The sequence below is a fragment of the Mytilus edulis genome, chromosome 10, assembly GCF_963676685.1.
Source record: "Mytilus edulis chromosome 10, xbMytEdul2.2, whole genome shotgun sequence".
NCBI lineage: Eukaryota > Metazoa > Mollusca > Bivalvia > Mytilida > Mytilidae > Mytilus > Mytilus edulis.
Window position 1 is genome coordinate 23,780,899 of NC_092353.1, and position 20,737 is coordinate 23,801,635.

Genomic DNA, 20,737 nt, shown 5'->3' on the forward strand with positions numbered 1-20,737 from the left:
TTTTACTGTAAAACATAAGTTAATGTATGGCTCATGATAATATAAAATTGAATTTTCAATTACTGAATGTAAATGGAACATAAATTGATTTAATACCTCTTTTACATTGAAACCATTTTAATAATAAAAAAAAGAATTGGTTGAGTATACCATGTAGACATCAAAAGTCAAAGAGAAGCTGACAGACAACAGCATGACGGGAAACAAAAGACAATGAAGAGACAAATAAGTACACACAAAAAACCAAACTTTAAACCTTGAAAGGAAATGTTTGTACATGGTACAAGGTATTTTAAAGAGTGTGTTGTCTGCTACAGTATTGTTACATAAAATCACTTATGTATACCTGTTTTATTTATAAATATTGTTTTTGTTTGTAAATTAGCTGTGGTCAGTGATTGGTTTATACTGATAGAGAAACTGAGAAAACTACAAGTAAAGTTAGCTGAGAGTAAAGCTGGGTCAGGTGGTGGCACATTCGAATGGGTGGACAGTATTCTAGTGACGGCCTTACAATCTGGACAATGGCTACTTATTGACAATGTCAATTTCTGCAGGTAAGTTATAAGAACAAAAAAATGGATGAATGGACATTATAGTAGAGACAAGATTATATTTAGGACAACAATTAGCTAGTTTATATTTTTCATTGAACAAATTCCATAACAAAATGTAGTTTAATTCTAGGTATTTTCACCAATTTTTACTACAGTTGATTTTTAAAATATTTTACTGAAATGTTCTTGACTTTCAAGTATATTTGATTGATAAATTTTTTGTGAAGAGTCTTATTTACCAGATTTTGACATCATTATTTCCAGGCGTTCAGAATTAAATCTGTTTGCTATCAAACCTACACTTAACTAACTAAAGTTAAGCACACAGTAACTGGAAATCACAAGAATTAGTAGAAACACTAATTTTTCGTGGGGTTAAAATTTTGTGGATTTATCTCTTGTTTTCAAAATTCCAATAGATATTTAAGATTTAATTGGGATTTAATTTCGTGGTTTCCAGTAAATGGAAGTGATATTATATGTAGGTTTAATTTTCATGGAGTTTTAATTTCGTGGATATATTCTTTCCACGAAATAAACAAAATTAAATCCTGCAAGAAAATTTCTGCTTTAACAGTAATTCTTTTGTATATTTAATTCTGTTATTGTTGTTTTCCAGCCCATCAGTATTAGACAGACTGAATGCTTTATTAGAACCTAATGGTGAACTGACGATTAATGAAAGAGGAGTCATTGATGGACAAATACCATCCATTAAACCACATCCAAACTTCAGGTAATATATATATGTGAAGGGATAAAGGTTGACTTGATTTAATAGTATGTTAATTGATCAGGAGATTGTAGATGTTAAAATTTGTTAGAATTATGAACAAAAACTACATGAATGTCTGCTTACAAAATCATGGTCACTTCTCGTGCATAGTTTTAATTAAACTTTACCTGATCATCATATCAGCGAGCAAAATATAGATTAAATGAGTATCACATACAAATGAATAAGTTATAGGGTAAGTTTCATTTTTAGGGATCATTATAAGAGTGATAAGAACTCATTATGAAACTTCTTATAACATACTGTTTTTCTGTATTGAAGCCAATTGAAATGCTTGTTTCAAACCTTCTAAATGGCTGAAATCATCTGTTTATATTTTATATATAATATCCTGTATTTATGATATTGTTTATTTTGACAGGTTATTTTTAGCTATGGATCCTAAGTTTGGTGACATCTCTAGAGCAATGAGGAACAGAGGGGTAGAGATATATATTACTGGAGAGGTAAATAATAACATATGGCTGTTTGATGACAGATGTTTACACCTTATTGCTATTTGTCATCCATTACTGGAAATCACAAAAGTTCCTGTTATTGTTTGTACGTCATGTAGAAATTATCTGATGCCACAATTAGAAAAGTTATTGTTGTATGATGTCGAAAGTTCAAGCAGGACAGATTCTCGGTCAAGCAGAACAGATTTCCAAATAGTGATAAGGTGTAATGTAGGATACTGTTGTCTGTCTGCCTATTAATTATTCCCTACTTCAGATCTAGAGCATGTGTCACTTTAACTTAAGTTTTTTTTTAAAGAAACTTAATTAAAATTGCAAAGAAATGTTTTATTTTGTGAAAGCAACCTAACTTTCCATTTGACAATTTTTCTGATAGATTATGCTTATGATATTTCAATTTTGCTTCAATGAATCTGTACGGAATATTACAAAATAATCTTGGTTTTGAAAATTGACTGTTTTTCCAATTTTCCAATTACAAACTTTCTTATGAAAAAGGTTTACTTATAGGTATCAGGACAAAATTAGAATAGACCAAAAAGTTTTTGGGAAAAGTCATTCTCATTTAAGTTGTGGTTGATTTGTTACATAAAGGTGTTCCAAAACAAAAGAAAGTTATTAAAAACTTCAATGTTATCTAATCTTCAATGGAGACTATTTACTTTTTAGGATGAAGGTTCACCATACTCAAACAGAGATGTAAAACTTCTCCTGCAGACACTAGGTCTTGTGTGGAATAAAGCTTGTGATTGGTTAATATCTTTCAATGACCTTTTGAGGTCAGAGTTATCTAAAGGGGAACAACCAACCATATTAGATCTTCTGTGTGTGGCAGCAGTAACCAAACAGCAGATAGATAGAGGAATTCCATTGGACAAAGCACTTAAACTGGCAACCAGTGATATTTATGTTAAGAGTGTGAAATATTTTACAACTAAACAGGTAATTAAGATGAAAAGATATTACTATTTTTGCTTAGAACAAACAGGTGTATCACTTCCAATAGATGGTTTGAAAATAGATTTAAAACGGTTTGAAAAGCGGGTCGAAAGATACCAGGGGGACATTCAAATTCATAGATCAAAAATAAAGTGACAATGCCATGGCTAAAAAAGAAAAAGACAGACAATAGTACACAAGACACAACATAGAAAAATAAAGACTTAGCAAACAAACCCAACCATAACTGGGGGTGATCTTGGATGCTTAGAAAGGGTAAGCAGATCCTGCTCCACATGTCTCATTTATACCTGGATAACTGCACATTGTTAAAAATTATGTAATAATCTCTTTCATATATACTGAACTCAACAAAACTAAGAACACTTTAAAAATTTCATAAATCAGAACATTCTTTTCATTTTTGAGCATAAGACATGAGTAAGAACTCTGATATCACTGTTTTAGTCTTTTAAATCAATGGTTCAATGTTATTAACCTATGGAATGCAGACAGAATATATCATCGCTTTATATGCCTGACACAGGGTTTAAGCTAGGATTTTGAGGGCTTTAGTCACTTTTGCGCGCTATAAAAATCAACCTTTTTTTTGTGTAACAGCAAGGGACCAAGGATTTATATTACTAGCTTGCCTTCATCTTTGACTTTGTCAGATTTTAAAGGACTTAGGCATGATTGGCAGTCAGTATTGTATGATTTGACTGTATTGGCCCTTATTATGAAAGATTCTGACATGGGATGTGGAAACTTAGTTCACAATTTCTCTTCAGTTTGTTCCAGAGGACATTCCTAATCGACAAAAGTTGGATTCTTTTTTTTTAAACAAGGTCAAACAAGGAATCACAGCAGAAATTAACTTGCAATAATTATATCACTGCATAATCATTATCCTTATAAAACGTCTAAATCGATATTTAGAAATCATTTCCATTAAGTTGTAACTGTATAAAATCCTTTTTGGAACGAGTATAACAACTGAAAGGAGGTAGTAAACAACTCAACGGGAAGTGACACGTGGATGATAAATTCAAAACAAGTCCAGATTCATCAGGAAATTATAATTTTTCAATTTAAATACCTTTAGTTAGCATGGTTAGAGATATATATTTGTCTCTCGTTTAATTGATACTAAATGATTTCGTATTTTACGTTTTTGGTGTCTATAAATAGTCATAGGAATACTTTCACGCATATGTAGCACACAGTACAGGAAGCACCTGTTTACTCGTGAAGACTTCTCTAAACATTTTGAATAAAGTTCTATATTTAAAATGGAAATTGTTGAAAGTTTTTTATGGCAATTTATATTAATTATGACGAAAATGCGTTCGAATGACAAATCTTAACAACAAAAGAACTTCAAATTGTGATCGTTTGAGAAATATTGAAATTCAAATGCGAACTGTCCGGGGGGTAACAATTTCAATCAAATGACGAAACTATACTCCTGGTTGTTGAAATTCCAACTGACTGATTTTTTCTGGGGAAATAATTATGATGGTCAATTATGAGGTTTATTAATAATTAACGGATTAGTGACCCATATGATGGCGATAAGCGGATTAGTTGTAATCACAACTTGTAACACCTGTTGAAAATGTTAATTACCTAGGGGTCATAAACTTGTCACAAACATAAAGAAAGGTAGATTTATAGTATTTTAATGCGAAAATATTTTTACACTTTCAAAATTTAAGTGACGAAATTGATTTGAAATACTTTCGTAAATTACAAAAGTGACGAGTGCTAGCAAAATCACTGCCTGACATAACAAATATGTTATGGTATTTCTTATAGATTGCTAAATCCATTTGGAATTCTAAATGTGAAGAATTAGAAGAGAAAGATCTTATGTCAGAGACCATGATTTACATTACACCAACAGTAACAGATCTAGACTGTATGTCTGATGTAAAGTTAGCCAATATACTGATAGATGGTAGCAGTGTTATGTATTATACCAAACAGTTAATGGATAATGTTAACAGGTAAATAGAAAACTGTTTAGGAGAAGGTATATTTTGGGGATTTATTTTGTAATGCAAATATACAGAATATAGAAAATGTGTAATACCAGTATTAATCATATTTTATAAACTTAAGAATAAGGTCTTCTAAAATGAGAATGAAAAATTGAAAATTTACAAAATGATGTACCAGTAGAGCATGAATTGATCAGCTCAAAATCTAGAGGCACTTGGAAATAGCCCTTATTGACATATACGAATATTTTTTTCATGAATTAAGAAGACTTCAATATTCAAAGAAATTATAACCCTGCCTACATGGGACAGAGGGGTCTTCTAGTAAACCTCTATTGCTCTGCTGATGCAAGTGTTCGTCTTTCTGATACATACTTTCTGTTGCATTTTTCGAAGCTACCTCAAGTCCGAGTTACTTTTGCATTTTGTAGAAAGCTTTAAATTGTGTCGGGGAAACACATATATAAGAGTTTTGTTGCCTTTTTTCTCAGCAACAACAAGTTAGTGCTTCTGGATATTTGGTAACAAGGTTAATTTTGGTAAGTTATATCTTATGTGTATCTTCTTTCTGTTGCCAACTTTGGTATTGTTTGGTACAGGCATATCCTTTTACTCAACAACAAGAGAGGTGTATGAAGAAGTGAGCAGTAGCCCAAACTATGTCTTTATTTTCAGATAACTTGTATCTCTGTTTTAAAATGAATACAAAACAAATAGTTATGCATTTATTGATTTAAAAAAAATCTTTTTTTAACAGGAAATGTGAATTTGATGTTACTTTTGAAAGAACATTAGCTGAACTGAAATATGCTTTTCAAATTTTAATGAATGGAATGCCATTAAATTTTTGGAAGCTGTATATTAAGTGGTTGGACAATTATGTACAGAAATTCAGAACTGACATCAAGAGTATTCAAGACCAGGTATTGAGTAAAACATTGTTGACCTCTGTGAAAGAATTGAGTGATAATGTCAGCAGTACTATGACCTTGATGGATAAAGGTGGATTCACAAATAGTTTGGAGGATTACGTTAAAAACTTGACAGATAAATATCCAGGTAAGAAGTATATTGTTAATGTTACTTGTAAACTTAAAAAAAAAGGGCTCCTCTGATTAATTGACAGAAGGCATATAGTAATCTACTTTACCGTCCAAGTATCCATGCCTCTGTCCATAACAAATTGTTTATGCTCTCTAACTTTAAAACCTCCTAGAGTTAAGAGATGAAACATGGTATGATTTATTGGTGTCACATACAAATAAGAAAACTACATCAAAAGTCATGGTCAAAATCTTAGTTTAACTAATTAGAAACACCCCTGCATATGTGTACAAAAATCAGGCTTTAACTCTAAAACATCTTGGTGTTCAGGGATGAAAAGTGGTTTGGTTATTTACAACTAGCTACAAGAAGATGTGTTGATTACACATCAGAAAACTTTATAAAGAAATATGTGGTCCGAGACCACAATTGTCGTCCCTTGATTTTAGTTGTCCACGAATATAGTCCCTAGTGTTGGCAGTGGGTTACTTGCCATTTATTTTTATACCCCTTCCAAATTTATTTCTCCATGTTTAATGCCTCAAATTGTAAGTAGAGGGGTAAAATTACACTGTAAAAAAATTTGGGTTCAGAATTTTAAAGGAAAGTAGTGATTTGGTCCAGCTGAAAAAGGTTAAAAATTAGCACTTTGGACGCTCTCAAAAGATTTCAAGACGCCCTAAACATAAAATTGTCCATATTTTGAGTTAGAGCCAATGAAGTTTTCTATAATTTTGATGTACTACTTTTATAATTTGTCCCAAAAGTAGTACAACACACTAAAATTTTCATTGAGAAAGCGCAGGTGGGATTTTTTTAATTTTCGTTTATGTTCTAAAAGAAATGCACTACGAAATAATTGTGGTCTCGGACCATGTTCTTTTAACTGCTATATTTTCTATAGATACAACCAGTTTGCTTGTCAGAATTCCTTATATAAGGGAATTTAGCTACTTGTGTTTCAATGACGCCATATTTGGTAATAAGCTTTAACAAGGATGATTGTAAGGACATTTAAGATATGTTGCCTAGCTGTTTCCTGATTGACAATACCATATAATTATTCTGCAAAAAATAACTTAAACATTCTGGTTAAATTTAGAATTTGAATGCCTGTTTTGCTACTTTTGGAACATTAAGTGTCACTTTATTTTATATATAGAATCCTCATTCCTATTGGAGATACCTTTTGATTTAAGATGGAATGTACAGATGATTGACAGAGTTATCAAACTTTGTGACTTAGATGAAAATAAGTTGGCTGAATTTCATTCTACTGTTAACAGGTTAGAATACTTTATGATATCATTCTTACTGTTGTTGTAACAATTCTTGATTTGTATCCATACGTTTTAATGAAATAAAAATATTTACCATTATAGTTATTCCTTTTGAAATAATAAAATAGCTGTAAGCTAGAATTTTAAAAAGCAATAAAAAAAAACCACAAATATATTTGAACCATTAAACTTTCTATTAATTAACCTGAAGAACTTCACTACAAATTGTTCCCATTGGGATATTTGATAGAGGATTAATGTTGTTATTGATTTGTATAAATCCAGTCAATATTCTGTATGTATTTGACTATATATCATTTTAGATTTCACCTACAACAGTCTGTGGTTCATACTATTTGTGCTGACAATATACGGTTGGAAGCTATTGAGGAAAACTTGCAAGGTAATGTATAAGATAAACATGTAATATAATACCTGAAGATGCTGATCTAATCAGGGAAACAAGTCAACTAATAGAAGATGCAGTTTTCTTTAGTGTTTTTGTCAATTAATCGGTATTATTTTTTTTTATCTGACAAACCTGCATACCATCTGGTATCCACTTAAGGGAACTCTACCTGCACAAAACATAGGAGACGTTCTCTTAGCAGCTTTTTAAAAATATAAGTATAACAGTTAGTAATATATAATATTTGTAAAAAAAAATCATATATAATGAATACTGGCTTTCATATCAATGAAAGTAAATTCTCAAACTTAATCAGTTTGCATTAAGTTATCAGATTCAACTGAAATCTAGTCTTCAGCATGTACTGTAAATTCAGAAATTAATGCGAGGTTTTTATCATTGCGAAAATTGCGACTGGGTTGTAAACGCAATAATTTAAACTCGCATTTTGAAATATTTAAGATGAATTTAACAGAATTTATCTCAAAATCGTAAAAATTAAAATCGCATTTAAGTCTTAAATGACAAAATCGCAATAATAAATGCACGCAATAATTTCTGAATTTACAGTAATTATGATGGAACCATATATTTTTTATCCTTCACCTTTTTAAGTAAGAACTTGCTCTATAAAGTATATTTATACATAGACTACCAAGACACTTGAAAAGATTGTATGAAAAATTTGATGTACCATACATTCAGGAATTATTACATGTATTTATTATTGCAACTTTTGCAGAACGCTCAACAATGTACAATTAATTATTGGGATTTCAGGAAAAATCTGCAACCAGATTCAGACATTTTTATTGAATTTAGAATGCAAGTTCTTATTATTGTGATAATCACCCAGTCACATTATTAACATTTATAAAAACCTTGCAATAATTTCTGAATTTGCAGTATTTGACATTTCATGTTTTCACAATATGAGCATGTATAAATGTCAGAATTGTTTATAAACTTGCAGGTATAGTTAAAAAATCGAAGATAGAAAATGAGATGATCTTAGAGGATGTTTACAGACTGCTGACAAGGAAGGACGATTTTCTACAGATGATGTCTGATCTGGATATAAACACATTTACAGAAGTAGCTCAGGTAAATCAATTGAGGTGATAGTAGTGACTTCAATGGAGGGCTAAAAATAACAATTGCTAACAGAAATAAAGACAAAATGACAAACAATTGCTAACAGAAATAAAGACAAAATGACAAACAATGGATAACAGAAATAAAGACAAAATGACAAACAATGGATAACAGAAATAAAGACAAAATGACAAACAATGGTCTACAAAACATAACATAATGAATTATGAAAAGATTGATTTAAATGAACCGCACTAAAAACAGAAAGTTATCTGACAGAAGTAGTTCCTGCTTCATTTGTGGCATCTGTTTTCTTGCTTTTGACAAATGTGGTAAATAGTCATGTTCATGTGATAAGAGTTAAGTATAGGATTAGTATTATTCCATGTCTGCTTGGTTTTTTTAAAAGATGGTGTTTATAATTATTTACATGTTGCCAGAATAAAATTATTTGAAAACTGTCATAGTTATTCAGTATTTTTTTTATAGATATATTAAAACCAGCTCCTTTCACTTATTTCAGGTATTAGATGTATTTAAATGGAGATCTTTACTGTTAGAAGTGTTGGAGAAGTGTTTCTGTAATGAGGCAGATATTCATACATTGACACTTTATTGGAACTGGTTCTATGACAAGTTTATCAGTACAATAGTAAATAGGTAAGTTTGGATGAGATATTTGAATATTTGTAAACAGATGCACTGTTGGTTCAATGATGTATTTCTATCTCTTGTTTAATTGGCACTATTTTCGCATATAATTGATTTTCAAATGAATTGTAAGACGTACTGATTATCAGGTTGTCTGCATGTTGATAGTGTAAGATATCAGCTGTGAGTCACAATAATCAAGTTAAAGCTTTTTTGTGGAGTGAGCCCAAGACATTTTGGATCTGCTGATGTCTCAAAGCTATGGTATGAAAAATTACTTAGTGACTGAGCAGGGTGATATAGGTGAAGGGAATGACAATTCAGGTTTTAATCATTGTAAAAATTGATTATACATATTAGTCATTATAAAATAAACGCATTAGTTATGTTTTCTCCTATTAAAACCAACTATCAGAAATTAATAAGATTTTCTCAAAATCTGCATATGCAATTCAATTGAGCACTTCTATCCATTTGATTTTAAGGATTTCAATATGAAAATCATGAACTTTTCAGGGCCAGTGTCATCTGTTAGTGATACTTTTATAGGATATCTGCAGGTTGAAGATATGAATTCAAAACAATTGGGACTCTATGGGTTCATCCAGTATGATTACAAACTTTGTACCGGTTTTAAATAAGGCCAACTAAAATTAATTAGTAGATTTTCATCCAAATTTTTGAAAAAAATGGGGCGGGTGGGAGGATTTTATTTTTTAAATTTTATTTCATATGAAACCCTTTTGTGCCGAGTTCTTCATATATGCAAGTGTAATAATAAGCTTATATCATGTATACACAAGTATGAGGAATCTTACATAATATTTCAAATCCTTTAAATAAATATATCTAATTGCGGCTTTAAAAACTTAACAACAAAAGCGTGCGAGAAATACTCTCTTCAGTTGGACTACCTACACCAAATGTATTTGGGTTTCTAAACAATGGTTTGTATTCCCATAAAATGAAGCAAATGCATTGGTATGCAACACAATTATTATGAGTACAGAATAAAATGAAAACTCAGTGTTGAAAATAATAGTGTTGGTACTTTATATGCCAGATGAAAATATTCATGATTATCATGTAAAACATGAAGGTTGTACCGTGACCTATAGTTGTTAATTTCTGAGTCATTTTGATCCTTTGTGGATAGTTGTCTCATTGGCAATTATACCACATCTTCTTTTTAGCTCACCTGGCCCGAAGGGCCAAGTGAGCTTTTCTCATCACTTGGCGTCCGTCGTCCGTCGTCGTCCGTCGTCGTCCGTCGTCGTCCGTCGTCGTTAACTTTTACAAAAATCTTCTCCTCTGAAACTACTCGGCCAAATCAAACCAAACTTGGCCACAATCATCATTGGGGTATCTAGTTTAAAAAATGTGTGGCGTGACCCGGTCAACCAACCAAGATGGCCGCCACGGCTAAAAATAGAACATAGGGGTAAAATGCAGTTTTTGGCTTATAACTCAAAAACCAAAGCATTTAGAGCAAATCTGACATGGGGTAAAAATGTTTATCAGGTCAAGATCTATCTGCCCTGAAATTTTCAGATGAATCGGTCAATCGGTTGTTGGGTTGCTGCCCCTGAATTGGTAATTTTGAAGAAAATTTGCTGTTTTTGGTTATTATCTTGAATATTATTATAGTTAGAGATAAACTGTAAACAGCAATAATGTTCAGCAAAGTAAGATCTACAAATAAGTCAACATGACCAAAATGGTCAGTTGACCCGTTTAGGAGTTATTGCCCTTTATAGTCAATTTTTAACCATTTTTCGTTAATTAAAGTAATCTTTTACAAAAATCTTCTCCTCTGAAACTACTTGGCCAAATTAATCCAAACTTGGCCACAATCATCTTTGGGGTATCTAGTTTAAAAAATGTGTGGCGTGACCTGGTCAACCAACCAAGATGGCCGCCACGGCTAAAAATAGAACAAAGGGGTAAAATGCAGTTTTTGGCTTATAACTCAAAAACCAAAGCATTTTGAGGAAATCTGACATGGGATAAAAATGTTTATCAGGTCAAGATCTATCTGCCCTAAAATTTTCAGATGAATCGGTCAATCGGTTGTTGGGTTGCTGCCCCTGAATTGGTAATTTTGAGGAAATTTTGCTGTTTTTGGTTATTATCTTGAATATTATTATAGATAGAGATAAACTGTAAACAGCAATAATGTTCAGCAAAGTAAGATCTACAAATAAGTCAACATGACCAAAATGGTCAGTTGACCCGTTTAGGAGTTATTGCCCTTTATAGTCAATTTTTAACCATTTTTCGTAAATTAAAGTAATCTTTTACAAAAATCTTCTCCTCTGAAACTACTTGGCCAAATTAATCCAAACTTGGCCACAATCATCTTTGGGGTATCTAGTTTAAAAAATGTGTGGCGTGACCTGGTCAACCAACCAAGATGGCCGCCACCGCTAAAAATAGAACATAGGGGTAAAATGCAGTTTTTGGCTTATAACTCAAAAACCAAAGCATTTAGAGCAAATCTGACATGGGGTAAAAATGTTTATCAGGTCAAGATCTATCTGCCCTGAAATTTTCAGATGAATCGGTCAATCGGTTGTTGGGTTGCTGCCCCTGAATTGGTAATTTTGAAGAAATTTTGCTGTTTTTGGTTATTATCTTGAATATTATTATAGTTAGAGATAAACTGTAAACAGCAATAATGTTCAGCAAAGTAAGATCTACAAATAAGTCAACATGACCTAAATGGTCAATTGACCCCTTAAGGAGTTATTGCCCTTTATAGTAAATTTTCAACAATTTTCATTAATTTGGTAAATTTATGTAAATTTTTACCAAATATAGTTCTCTGTTACTAATGGGCAAAGTTCATGATAGATATAATTGTAAGAAGCAAAATCGTTCAGTAAAGTAAGAACTTCAAACACATCACCATCACCAAAATACAATTTTGTCATGAATCCATTTGTGTCCTTTGTTTAATATGCACATAGACCAAGGTGAGCGACACAGGCTCTTTAGAGCCTCTAGTTTATATTAATAATAAAAACAAGTTGTATTTTTTTGGGTGTATTGGGACATTTGCTGTTTGTCAACATAAAAAGACAGCCATGGGTAAAATCAAAGGGCTTGCATAAGTAAAATGCGTATGTTAGTCGACTTTTTAAAAATTTCAATAAACGGTCATCCTTCTGACTAGTTCGTGCTTCTGTTTCAATATCTAGAATCCAGTCATGTTTTCTGTATCAATGGTTTTCACGAATCTTGCGCTTTGGGTATCATTTACAGTTTAAATTTCCTGAAACAAAGTCATTGCATAAATAAAAAAAAGTCCGCAGTTTAATTTCTAATCACAGAAATTTGTGACATACCACGATTTGCAGTCTTTAAAACAGCGTGTTTCTCGTAACACCAATATTTCACGTCATTCTCGTTATCAATCTTTACTCTCGGAAGATGATGTTGTCATCATAGAGCAGCAGAATATGTCGACTTAATCATTTTGCTTAGATTTACTCGAGGTACAAAACCAAAATTTAAAACAGGAAGCTTTGAATGAAACGAAATTTTAACGGTTACCGGAAACGGGAATGAACAAAATCCGGAAATCGTAAATTTTATAAAATAAAAAAATTCGGGGCGGGGTGATTTCAGAGGGGCGGGCGGGGATTAAAATCTATCAATTAATTTTAATTGGCCTAACCAAGAGAATTTTTCATTTTGCAGGATGCCAGCAGAGTTGTCTTCTATTGTCCAACATATTCATTCAAAATTAGGACAGAATAATCAACTAGGGAAAAGATACATGAAGTTTTGGAACACAGCAGGACATCCACAAGCTTACAAAACTAAAATGGAGAGTCAGTTTGATTTGTGTTTAACAGACTTAGCCAAGCAGATTGATGTCCACTGTCCATTTGTTAAATTATTAGCATGGCCAAAAATTCAATTGCACATTACTGATAGCAGGACTGTTACAGATCTTTTATTGTTCTGTTTTAAGTTAACTTCATCTGGACTGATTGACGGTAAGCTATGTATGGTCATTTTAAAAAAGTGGGGGTGTACTCCTTTGTCTATTGAAACATACAACCCTTATTAAACAAGAAATTAATATCAAAGTTTTCATGGTTTTAATGATTTTAAGGAACAAGTTAAACTTCTGTATACATTTTACCTCAATAATTGCCACAGGTCCAGCCAAGACATTGGTATAAACATATACATTCCAAATGAAATTCAAGACCATTACAGCTGATTTCCTAATGCTTGCAAAGTAAAACGTTGGTTGGCTTGCTTGCTTTGTTTGTATAATTGTTTATACAAGCTTTGTGAATAAGATTGACATCTTTAAACAATATATATAGCCATATTTAAACCTGTACATATTATATCTGAATTTAATTGGGTGTTATCATAATATGATTGTACAATATACAACAAAGTAAGCAAGCTAACCAAAGTTTTGCTCTACATGCATTAGGAAATTAGCTGTAACAGCAAGAAAAGTATTTGTTTTAATGATAAAATACATATTATGATAATAATACATTTTCAGATCAAATCAAAGTAAACAAACATAAGAGAAGTTTTATTTTGTAAATAAGAGATTTTAATTTCTTACTATTAAATAAGTATATGTTAAAAAAATGTGGTAACGGTTGTACATTAATGAAACAGTAACCTGATACACAAATATTATAAAGGAACTTCTATTGTATGACATCAACATAATTTAAAAAAAAAGTCAAGTGTCTGTTCAAAATGTATTCTGATTATAATAAAAAAAGAACCGTTATATAAAAGTGAGTATGTTTATTTGTGAATAAATTTAGTAGAAACTATATGTAATCCACTATGACATTTTTATTTACAGAAAATAAAGACATCTTGTGCAGTAAAATTTTGGAAATTAGACAGCTTATGTGCAAATCGGGGATCAATTCTGATTCAGTGAACAAACATTTAAATGAGTACATACGTGAAGAATCTCCAATGGATGTTGGCCAATCAGAACAGAGTATTTTACAGACAAGTCACTATTTACCCAATGAATCTGTCAGCTTGTGGCCACTGTATGAATCTGTAATAGCTACGGTTGGGAGGAGTTTGATTCACCATATGAGTGACATCACTTCAAGTTATATGTCAACATACACAGATTATTGTTTGCATTTTACTTGTATGTCACCATTACAGATCAATATGTGGCAACAGGCAATAGAAACACCAGTAAGTATATAAAAATAAGAAGATGTGGTATGACGGCCAATGAGACAACTATCCAAAAGAGACCAAATGACATAGAAGTTTACAACTATAGGTCACCATCTGACCTTCAGCAATGAACAAAACCCATACTGCATAGTCAGTTGGAAACGGCCCTTAAATGACAAACGTTAACAATTCAAACATGGAAACTAACAGCCTAATTTATGTACAAAACAATGAGTGAAAAACAGATATGATATACAGTTACAACCTGGCTTGCTTTACCAGAAACAATTTTAAAATACTATAAATTATTTTAAATGTTGAGGTTTTTTTTTTAAATTTTAAATGCATATAAATATATTTATATAATTTTAATATATATGTCAAATGTTTAAAAGACAGATAAATTTATGGATTTAATGAAAAATTCAAACTTTCTTTATGCACGACCTACAATAATAGGTGACATTGTTTCCTGGGCAATGTTCCTGTCAATCCTCCATCCCTTTGCTCCTTTGTCCTGTATTAGCTTAAAATTGGTTTAAGATAGTTTATCTTGAATTGTGGCCAAAATTAACTTGAAACCCAGGACACATGTCAATTATGACAAATTAAAGTTATGATCAAGATTTTTGTCGAGCCTGCAACTTTTGTTGCAGAAAGCTCGACATAGGGATAGTGATCCGGCGGTGGCGGTGTTAGCTCACTTCTTAAAACCTATATATTTTAGAAGGTGGAAGACCTGGATGCTTCATATTTTGTATATAGATGCCTCATGTTATGAAGTTTCTGTCAGTCACATGTCCATTGTCCTTGACCTCATTTTCATGGTTCAGTGCCCACTTGAAAAAAAAGTTCAGATTTTTTGTAATGTTAAATTCTCTCTTACTATAAGTAATAGGATAACTATATTTAGTATGTGCGTACCTTGCAAGGTCCTCATGCCCGTCAGACAGTTTTCACTTGACCTGGACCTCATTTCATGGATCAGTGAACAAGGTTAAGTTTTGGTGGTCAAGTCCATATCTCAGATACTATAAGCAATAGGTCTAGTATATTCGGTGTATGGAAGGACTGTAAGGTGTACATGTCTAGCGGACAGATGTCATCTGACCTTGACCTCATTTTCATGGTTCAGTGTTCAAAGTTAAGTTTTTGAGTTTTGGTCTTTTTATCTTATACTATATGTCATAGGTCAACTATATTTGGTGTATGGAAATATTTTATGATCTATATGTCAGTCGTGCAGGTTTTATTTGACCTTGACCTGGTTTTTATGGTTCATTGCTCAGTGTAAGGTTTTTGTGTTTGGTCTATTTTCTTTAACTATAAGCAATAGGTCAACTATATTTGTTGTATGAAAGCATTGTTAGCTGTACATGTCTGCCTGGCATATGGTTCATCTGACCTTGACCTCATTTTCATGGTTCATTGATCAATGTTTAGTTTTCTTGGTAAATGTTAAGTTTATGTGACAGTCAATAAAGATTTATATTTAGGAGTATCAACATAATATCAATGATTAGTAAAGAAGGCGAGACATTTCAATGTGTGCACTCTTGTTTCAGTTTATTGGACTACGAGATATGAAAGTGTATGAAAGGCATGATGTCCATAATGGACATCTATTCTAGCTTGTAGCCAAAATGCATAATTGTAAACTCAGTTTTAGGATAATTTGAATTTATGACACAAAAGTCACTCTCAAGTTGTGCCTGTAGGGAAGGTTAATGATAGAACGTTTGAATTGGATGCATTTTTTAATGACCTTAAATATATAGAGATTAATACATGGCTTTTTCCATATTGGCCTGGGTATCATTCCGAGACAAAGTGGAGGTGCTGATATGGGTATACATTTACAATTAATTCTCCATAGGCGGTAATGGTAACGTTTTCCTCCGTTGCTCAGTCCATATCGTTTACTTGAACATGTATGATGGCTCATATCGAAGCTGATACATTTATACATGTCTGGTTAAATTTTCGGGGTGGCAAGTGAGATTACTTTTTTCGTAAATCGCTGGACCCCGGAAGATGGTGAAAAATGTCACTCTCCTCATGAAATAATCCCAAAATTCTGATCATAAAATTCAATAAAAAAATTGTCCTTTCTAATAATTTATTTCAGGTCAAATCTACATCTTTCTTTTCTCATCACATCAGCTCTATAAAACAGTTCTTATTGTTCATTTATGTCCATTTTTAAAATCACAGCATTCACAATTGTATGGCGGACTAATATTTTTAGCTCACCTGGCCCTTCTGGCCAAGTGAGCTTTTCTCATCACTTGGCGTCCGGCGTCCGTCGTCGTCCGTCGTCGTTAACTTTTACAAAAATCTTCTCCTCTGAAACTACTGGGCCATATCAAACCAAACTTGGCCACAATCATCATTGGGGTAGCTAGTTTAAAAAATGTGTGGCGTGACCCGGTCAACCAACCAAGATGGCCGCCACGGCTAAAAATAGAACATAGGGGTAAAATGCAGTTTTTGGCTTATAACTCAAAAACCAAAGCATTTAGAGCAAATCTGACATGGGGTAAAAATGTTTATCAGGTCAAGATCTATCTGCCCTGAAATTTTCAGATGAATCGGTCAATCGGTTGTTGGGTTGCTGCCCCTGAATTGGTAATTTTGAGGAAATTTTGCTGTTTTTGGTTATTATCTTGAATATTATTATAGATAGAGATAAATTGTAAACAGCAATAATGTTCAGCAAAGTAAGATCTACAAATAAGTCAACATGACCAAAATGGTCAGTTGACCCGTTTAGGAGTTATTGCCCTTTATAGTCAATTTTTAACCATTTTTCGTTAATTAAAGTAATCTTTTACAAAAATCTTCTCCTCTGAAACTACTGGGCCAAATTAATCCAAACTTGGCCACAATCATCTTTGGGGTATCTAGTTTAAAAAATGTGTGGCGTGACCTGGTCAACCAACCAAGATGGCCGCCACGGCTAAAAATAGAACAAAGGGGTAAAATGCAGTTTTTGGCTTATAACTCAAAAACCAAAGCATTTTGAGGAAATCTGACATGTGATAAAAATGTTTATCAGGTCAAGATCTATCTGCCCTGAAATTTTCAGATGAATCGGTCAATCGGTTGTTGGGTTGCTGCCCCTGAATTGGTAATTTTGAGGAAATTTTGCTGTTTTTGGTTATTATCTTGAATATTATTATAGATAGAGATAAATTGTAAACAGCAATAATGTTCAGCAAAGTAAGATCTACAAATAAGTCAACATGACCAAAATGGTCAGTTGACCCGTTTAGGAGTTATTGCCCTTTATAGTCAATTTTTAACCATTTTTCGTAAATTAAAGTAATCTTTTACAAAAATCTTCTCCTCTGAAATTACTGGGCCAAATTAATCCAAACTTGGCCACAATCATCTTTGGGGTATCTAGTTTAAAAAATGTGTGGCGTGACCTGGTCAACCAACCAAGATGGCCGCTACCGCTAAAAATAGAACATAGGGGTAAAATGCAGTTTTTGGCTTATAACTCAAAAACCAAAGCATTTTGAGGAAATCTGACATGGGATAAAAATGTTTATCAGGTCAAGATCTATCTGCCCTGAAATTTTCAGATGAATCGGTCAATCGGTTGTTGGGTTGCTGCCCCTGAATTGGTAATTTTGAGGAAATTTTGCTGTTTTTGGTTATTATCTTGAATATTATTATAGATAGAGATAAACTGTAAACAGCAATAATGTTCAGCAAAGTAAGATCTACAAATAAGTCAACATGACCAAAATGGTCAGTTGACCCCTTTAGGAGTTATTGCCCTTTATAGTCAATCTTTAACCATTTTTCATAAATCTAAGTAATCTTTTACAAAATCTCCACTGAAACTACTAGGCCACAATCATCTTTGGGGTATCTAGTTTGAAAAATGTGTCCGATGACCTGGCCATTCAACCAAGATGGCCGCCACGGCTAAAAATAGAACATAGGGGTAAAATGCAGTTTTTGGCTTATAACTATGAAACCAAAGCATCTAGAGCAAATCTGACAAGAAGTTAAATTGTTAATCAAGTCAATATCTATCTGCCCTGAATTTTTCAGATGAATTGGACAACTGGTTGTTGGGTTGCTGCCCTCCAATTGGTAATTTTTAAAGAAATTTTGCCGTTTTTGGTTATCTTGAATACTATTATAGATAGCGATAAACTGTAAACAGCAATAATGTTCAGCAAAGTAAGATCTACAAATAAGTCAACATGACCTAAATGGTCAATTGACCCCTTAAGGAGTTATTGCCCTTTATAGTCAATTTTTAACAATTTTCATTAATTTGGTAAATTTATGTAAATTTTTACCAAATATAGTTCTCTGTTACTAATGGGCAAAGTTCATTATAGATATAATTGTAAGAAGCAAAATCGTTCAGTAAAGTAAGAACTTCAAACACATCACCATCACCAAAATACAATTTTGTCATGAATCCATTTGTGTCCTTTGTTTAATATGCACATAGACCAAGGTGAGCGACACAGGCTCTTAAGAGCCTCTAGTTTTTTAATTACGTCATCTGACCCATATTGAAATCCATACTTCTGATTTTTCCAAATATTTTTATGTGATCTTCATCGGTATAACATTCTGAATAAATCTGTGTATTTTTGTCCATTTCTGAAAAAAAATAAAGTTGTTTTGCACTATAATTAAGGCAATGACACTTTCGTCGCTAAATTCATTTATTTTGAATACAACGTGTATGTATAATTAATTTCTTCCAGAATACCTTCACTAGTCAAAACAAGGACAAAACTTCTGACTATAATTTTTAATTACAATACACAGACCCTGTAAAAGCATTCTATAAAATTTGCTTGTGCCTTAAAGTGCATTTTGACAGAGAAATTATGCAAAATTGAAGATTTTATAAAAAAAAACCAACACCAAAATAATTATTCTTACTAGCATGACTAGTGGAAATCTGGTATTTAAAACTGTGGAAAGCACTCTTAACTACTGGGAAAGTCATCCTTATCATATAATTAGAGTGCAATATAGTGCAAATTTTCAAAACTTGTCCTTTCACATAATTCTATTTGAGAAAAAATGTTTTTAACAAGTATTTCAGTGAAAACCTTTTATTAGTGAGAAATCCACATGAGGTTTTAAAGGAAACATTGTGACATCACATGTATTATGGCGTCATTAAATAACGACAGATCAAAATAGAGCTAATTATAGTTTGCCGTGTTACGTGAGAAACAGTTGCCGCAAGATTTAACTCGAAATATTGAGTCGAAACGATCTGTAACTAAGTCTTTTCATTTAATACCAAGACCATAGCAACAGTTTTCATATTTGCATATTTTTAACATACTGACTGTAATTTCAATTGCATAAATACCATAAATAAACAATTTAGAGCTTGCCTAATAAAACAAAATGCTTACCAGTTATTCAGGACTTTGTAAAACCTCTAGTTTGCCATCTCAGGTTAAAAAGTAATGATATGTCTGGAACTGAAATAAGACAAAAAAATTACTCAGGCTGTGTTATCATTTGATTTAAATACATAAGTACTATTGAGAGAGAGAAAATCTAATTCTTGAAAGTTTAATCACAAAGAAAGACAAATGCTTCTCCCTTGTGGCTTAGTCACCTTCATTTAAACCTTTTATATTAGAAGCAATGGGTAGTAGCTAACTATCTTAATAGTTGAATAGGTGCAGAAATATTGTTTTCAAAAAGGTTTGACCCTCCCCCTTTTTCAGTGAGAAATGACAATATCTTTTGTTTTGCTCAAGTGCATTAAAAATAATTAATGATTTTCTTAAAACATGTACATGTTTTTTCTGTTTTTTTGCATATGATATCTACTGATCGAAGTCAAATCATTGGATAAAAGCACATGCGATGATGTATCTCACTTTACTCGTATGAAGTGTGTTATCTCCCTTGATTATCAGGTATTCCTGTAGACCGAAGTGATAATTACATAACAAAGACTATATTGTGTCATGTTTACTTACAATTTAATAATATTTAAAAGTTGTTTCTTGCCTTTTTCAATATAGTAAACAAATTCCTTTCGGATCTCTCGGAAGTAAACAAAGTTATGATTGTGCCTAAAAAAAGTGTTCAGCCCCGTGCCAGTAATGCATTTTAAAAGCAAAATTTCATTGAGTTTTTGCTGATCTTTATCAATAATATTTATCTTAAACCATTTATAATAACTAGGTATAAATAAAAAACTACTAACTATTATTTTCGGTGGTGTACAAGGTGAAATCATCCATAAATCAGCCTGAAAACTTCTGGAATTAAGCTTCTATACATTTACAATTAATTCTC

General features: G+C 32.1%; 1 protein-coding gene and 1 long non-coding RNA gene across 2 annotated transcripts in view; one reads left to right on the top strand and one right to left on the bottom strand.

The window, feature by feature from the left end:
* The window catches only part of LOC139490712 (midasin-like), a 116,760-nt gene that overhangs the window by 51,462 nt on the left and 44,561 nt on the right, over window positions 1–20,737 (top strand). Inside the window, exons 44-55 of the mRNA XM_071277642.1 lie at window positions 386–557; window positions 1,177–1,293; window positions 1,715–1,799; window positions 2,481–2,753; window positions 4,569–4,759; window positions 5,511–5,812; window positions 6,960–7,083; window positions 7,401–7,480; window positions 8,460–8,590; window positions 9,105–9,241; window positions 12,935–13,236; window positions 14,085–14,440. Coding sequence (XP_071133743.1) covers window positions 386–557; window positions 1,177–1,293; window positions 1,715–1,799; window positions 2,481–2,753; window positions 4,569–4,759; window positions 5,511–5,812; window positions 6,960–7,083; window positions 7,401–7,480; window positions 8,460–8,590; window positions 9,105–9,241; window positions 12,935–13,236; window positions 14,085–14,440 — 2,270 coding nt within the window. The remainder of the gene's footprint in view (window positions 1–385; window positions 558–1,176; window positions 1,294–1,714; window positions 1,800–2,480; window positions 2,754–4,568; window positions 4,760–5,510; window positions 5,813–6,959; window positions 7,084–7,400; window positions 7,481–8,459; window positions 8,591–9,104; window positions 9,242–12,934; window positions 13,237–14,084; window positions 14,441–20,737) is intronic.
* Window positions 18,960–20,720, bottom strand: LOC139490713 (uncharacterized). The gene is made up of 3 exons (XR_011656379.1): window positions 20,646–20,720; window positions 19,837–19,905; window positions 18,960–19,060 (listed from the first exon to the last, which is right to left on the bottom strand). It is a non-coding gene; the product is annotated as an uncharacterized lncRNA (long non-coding RNA).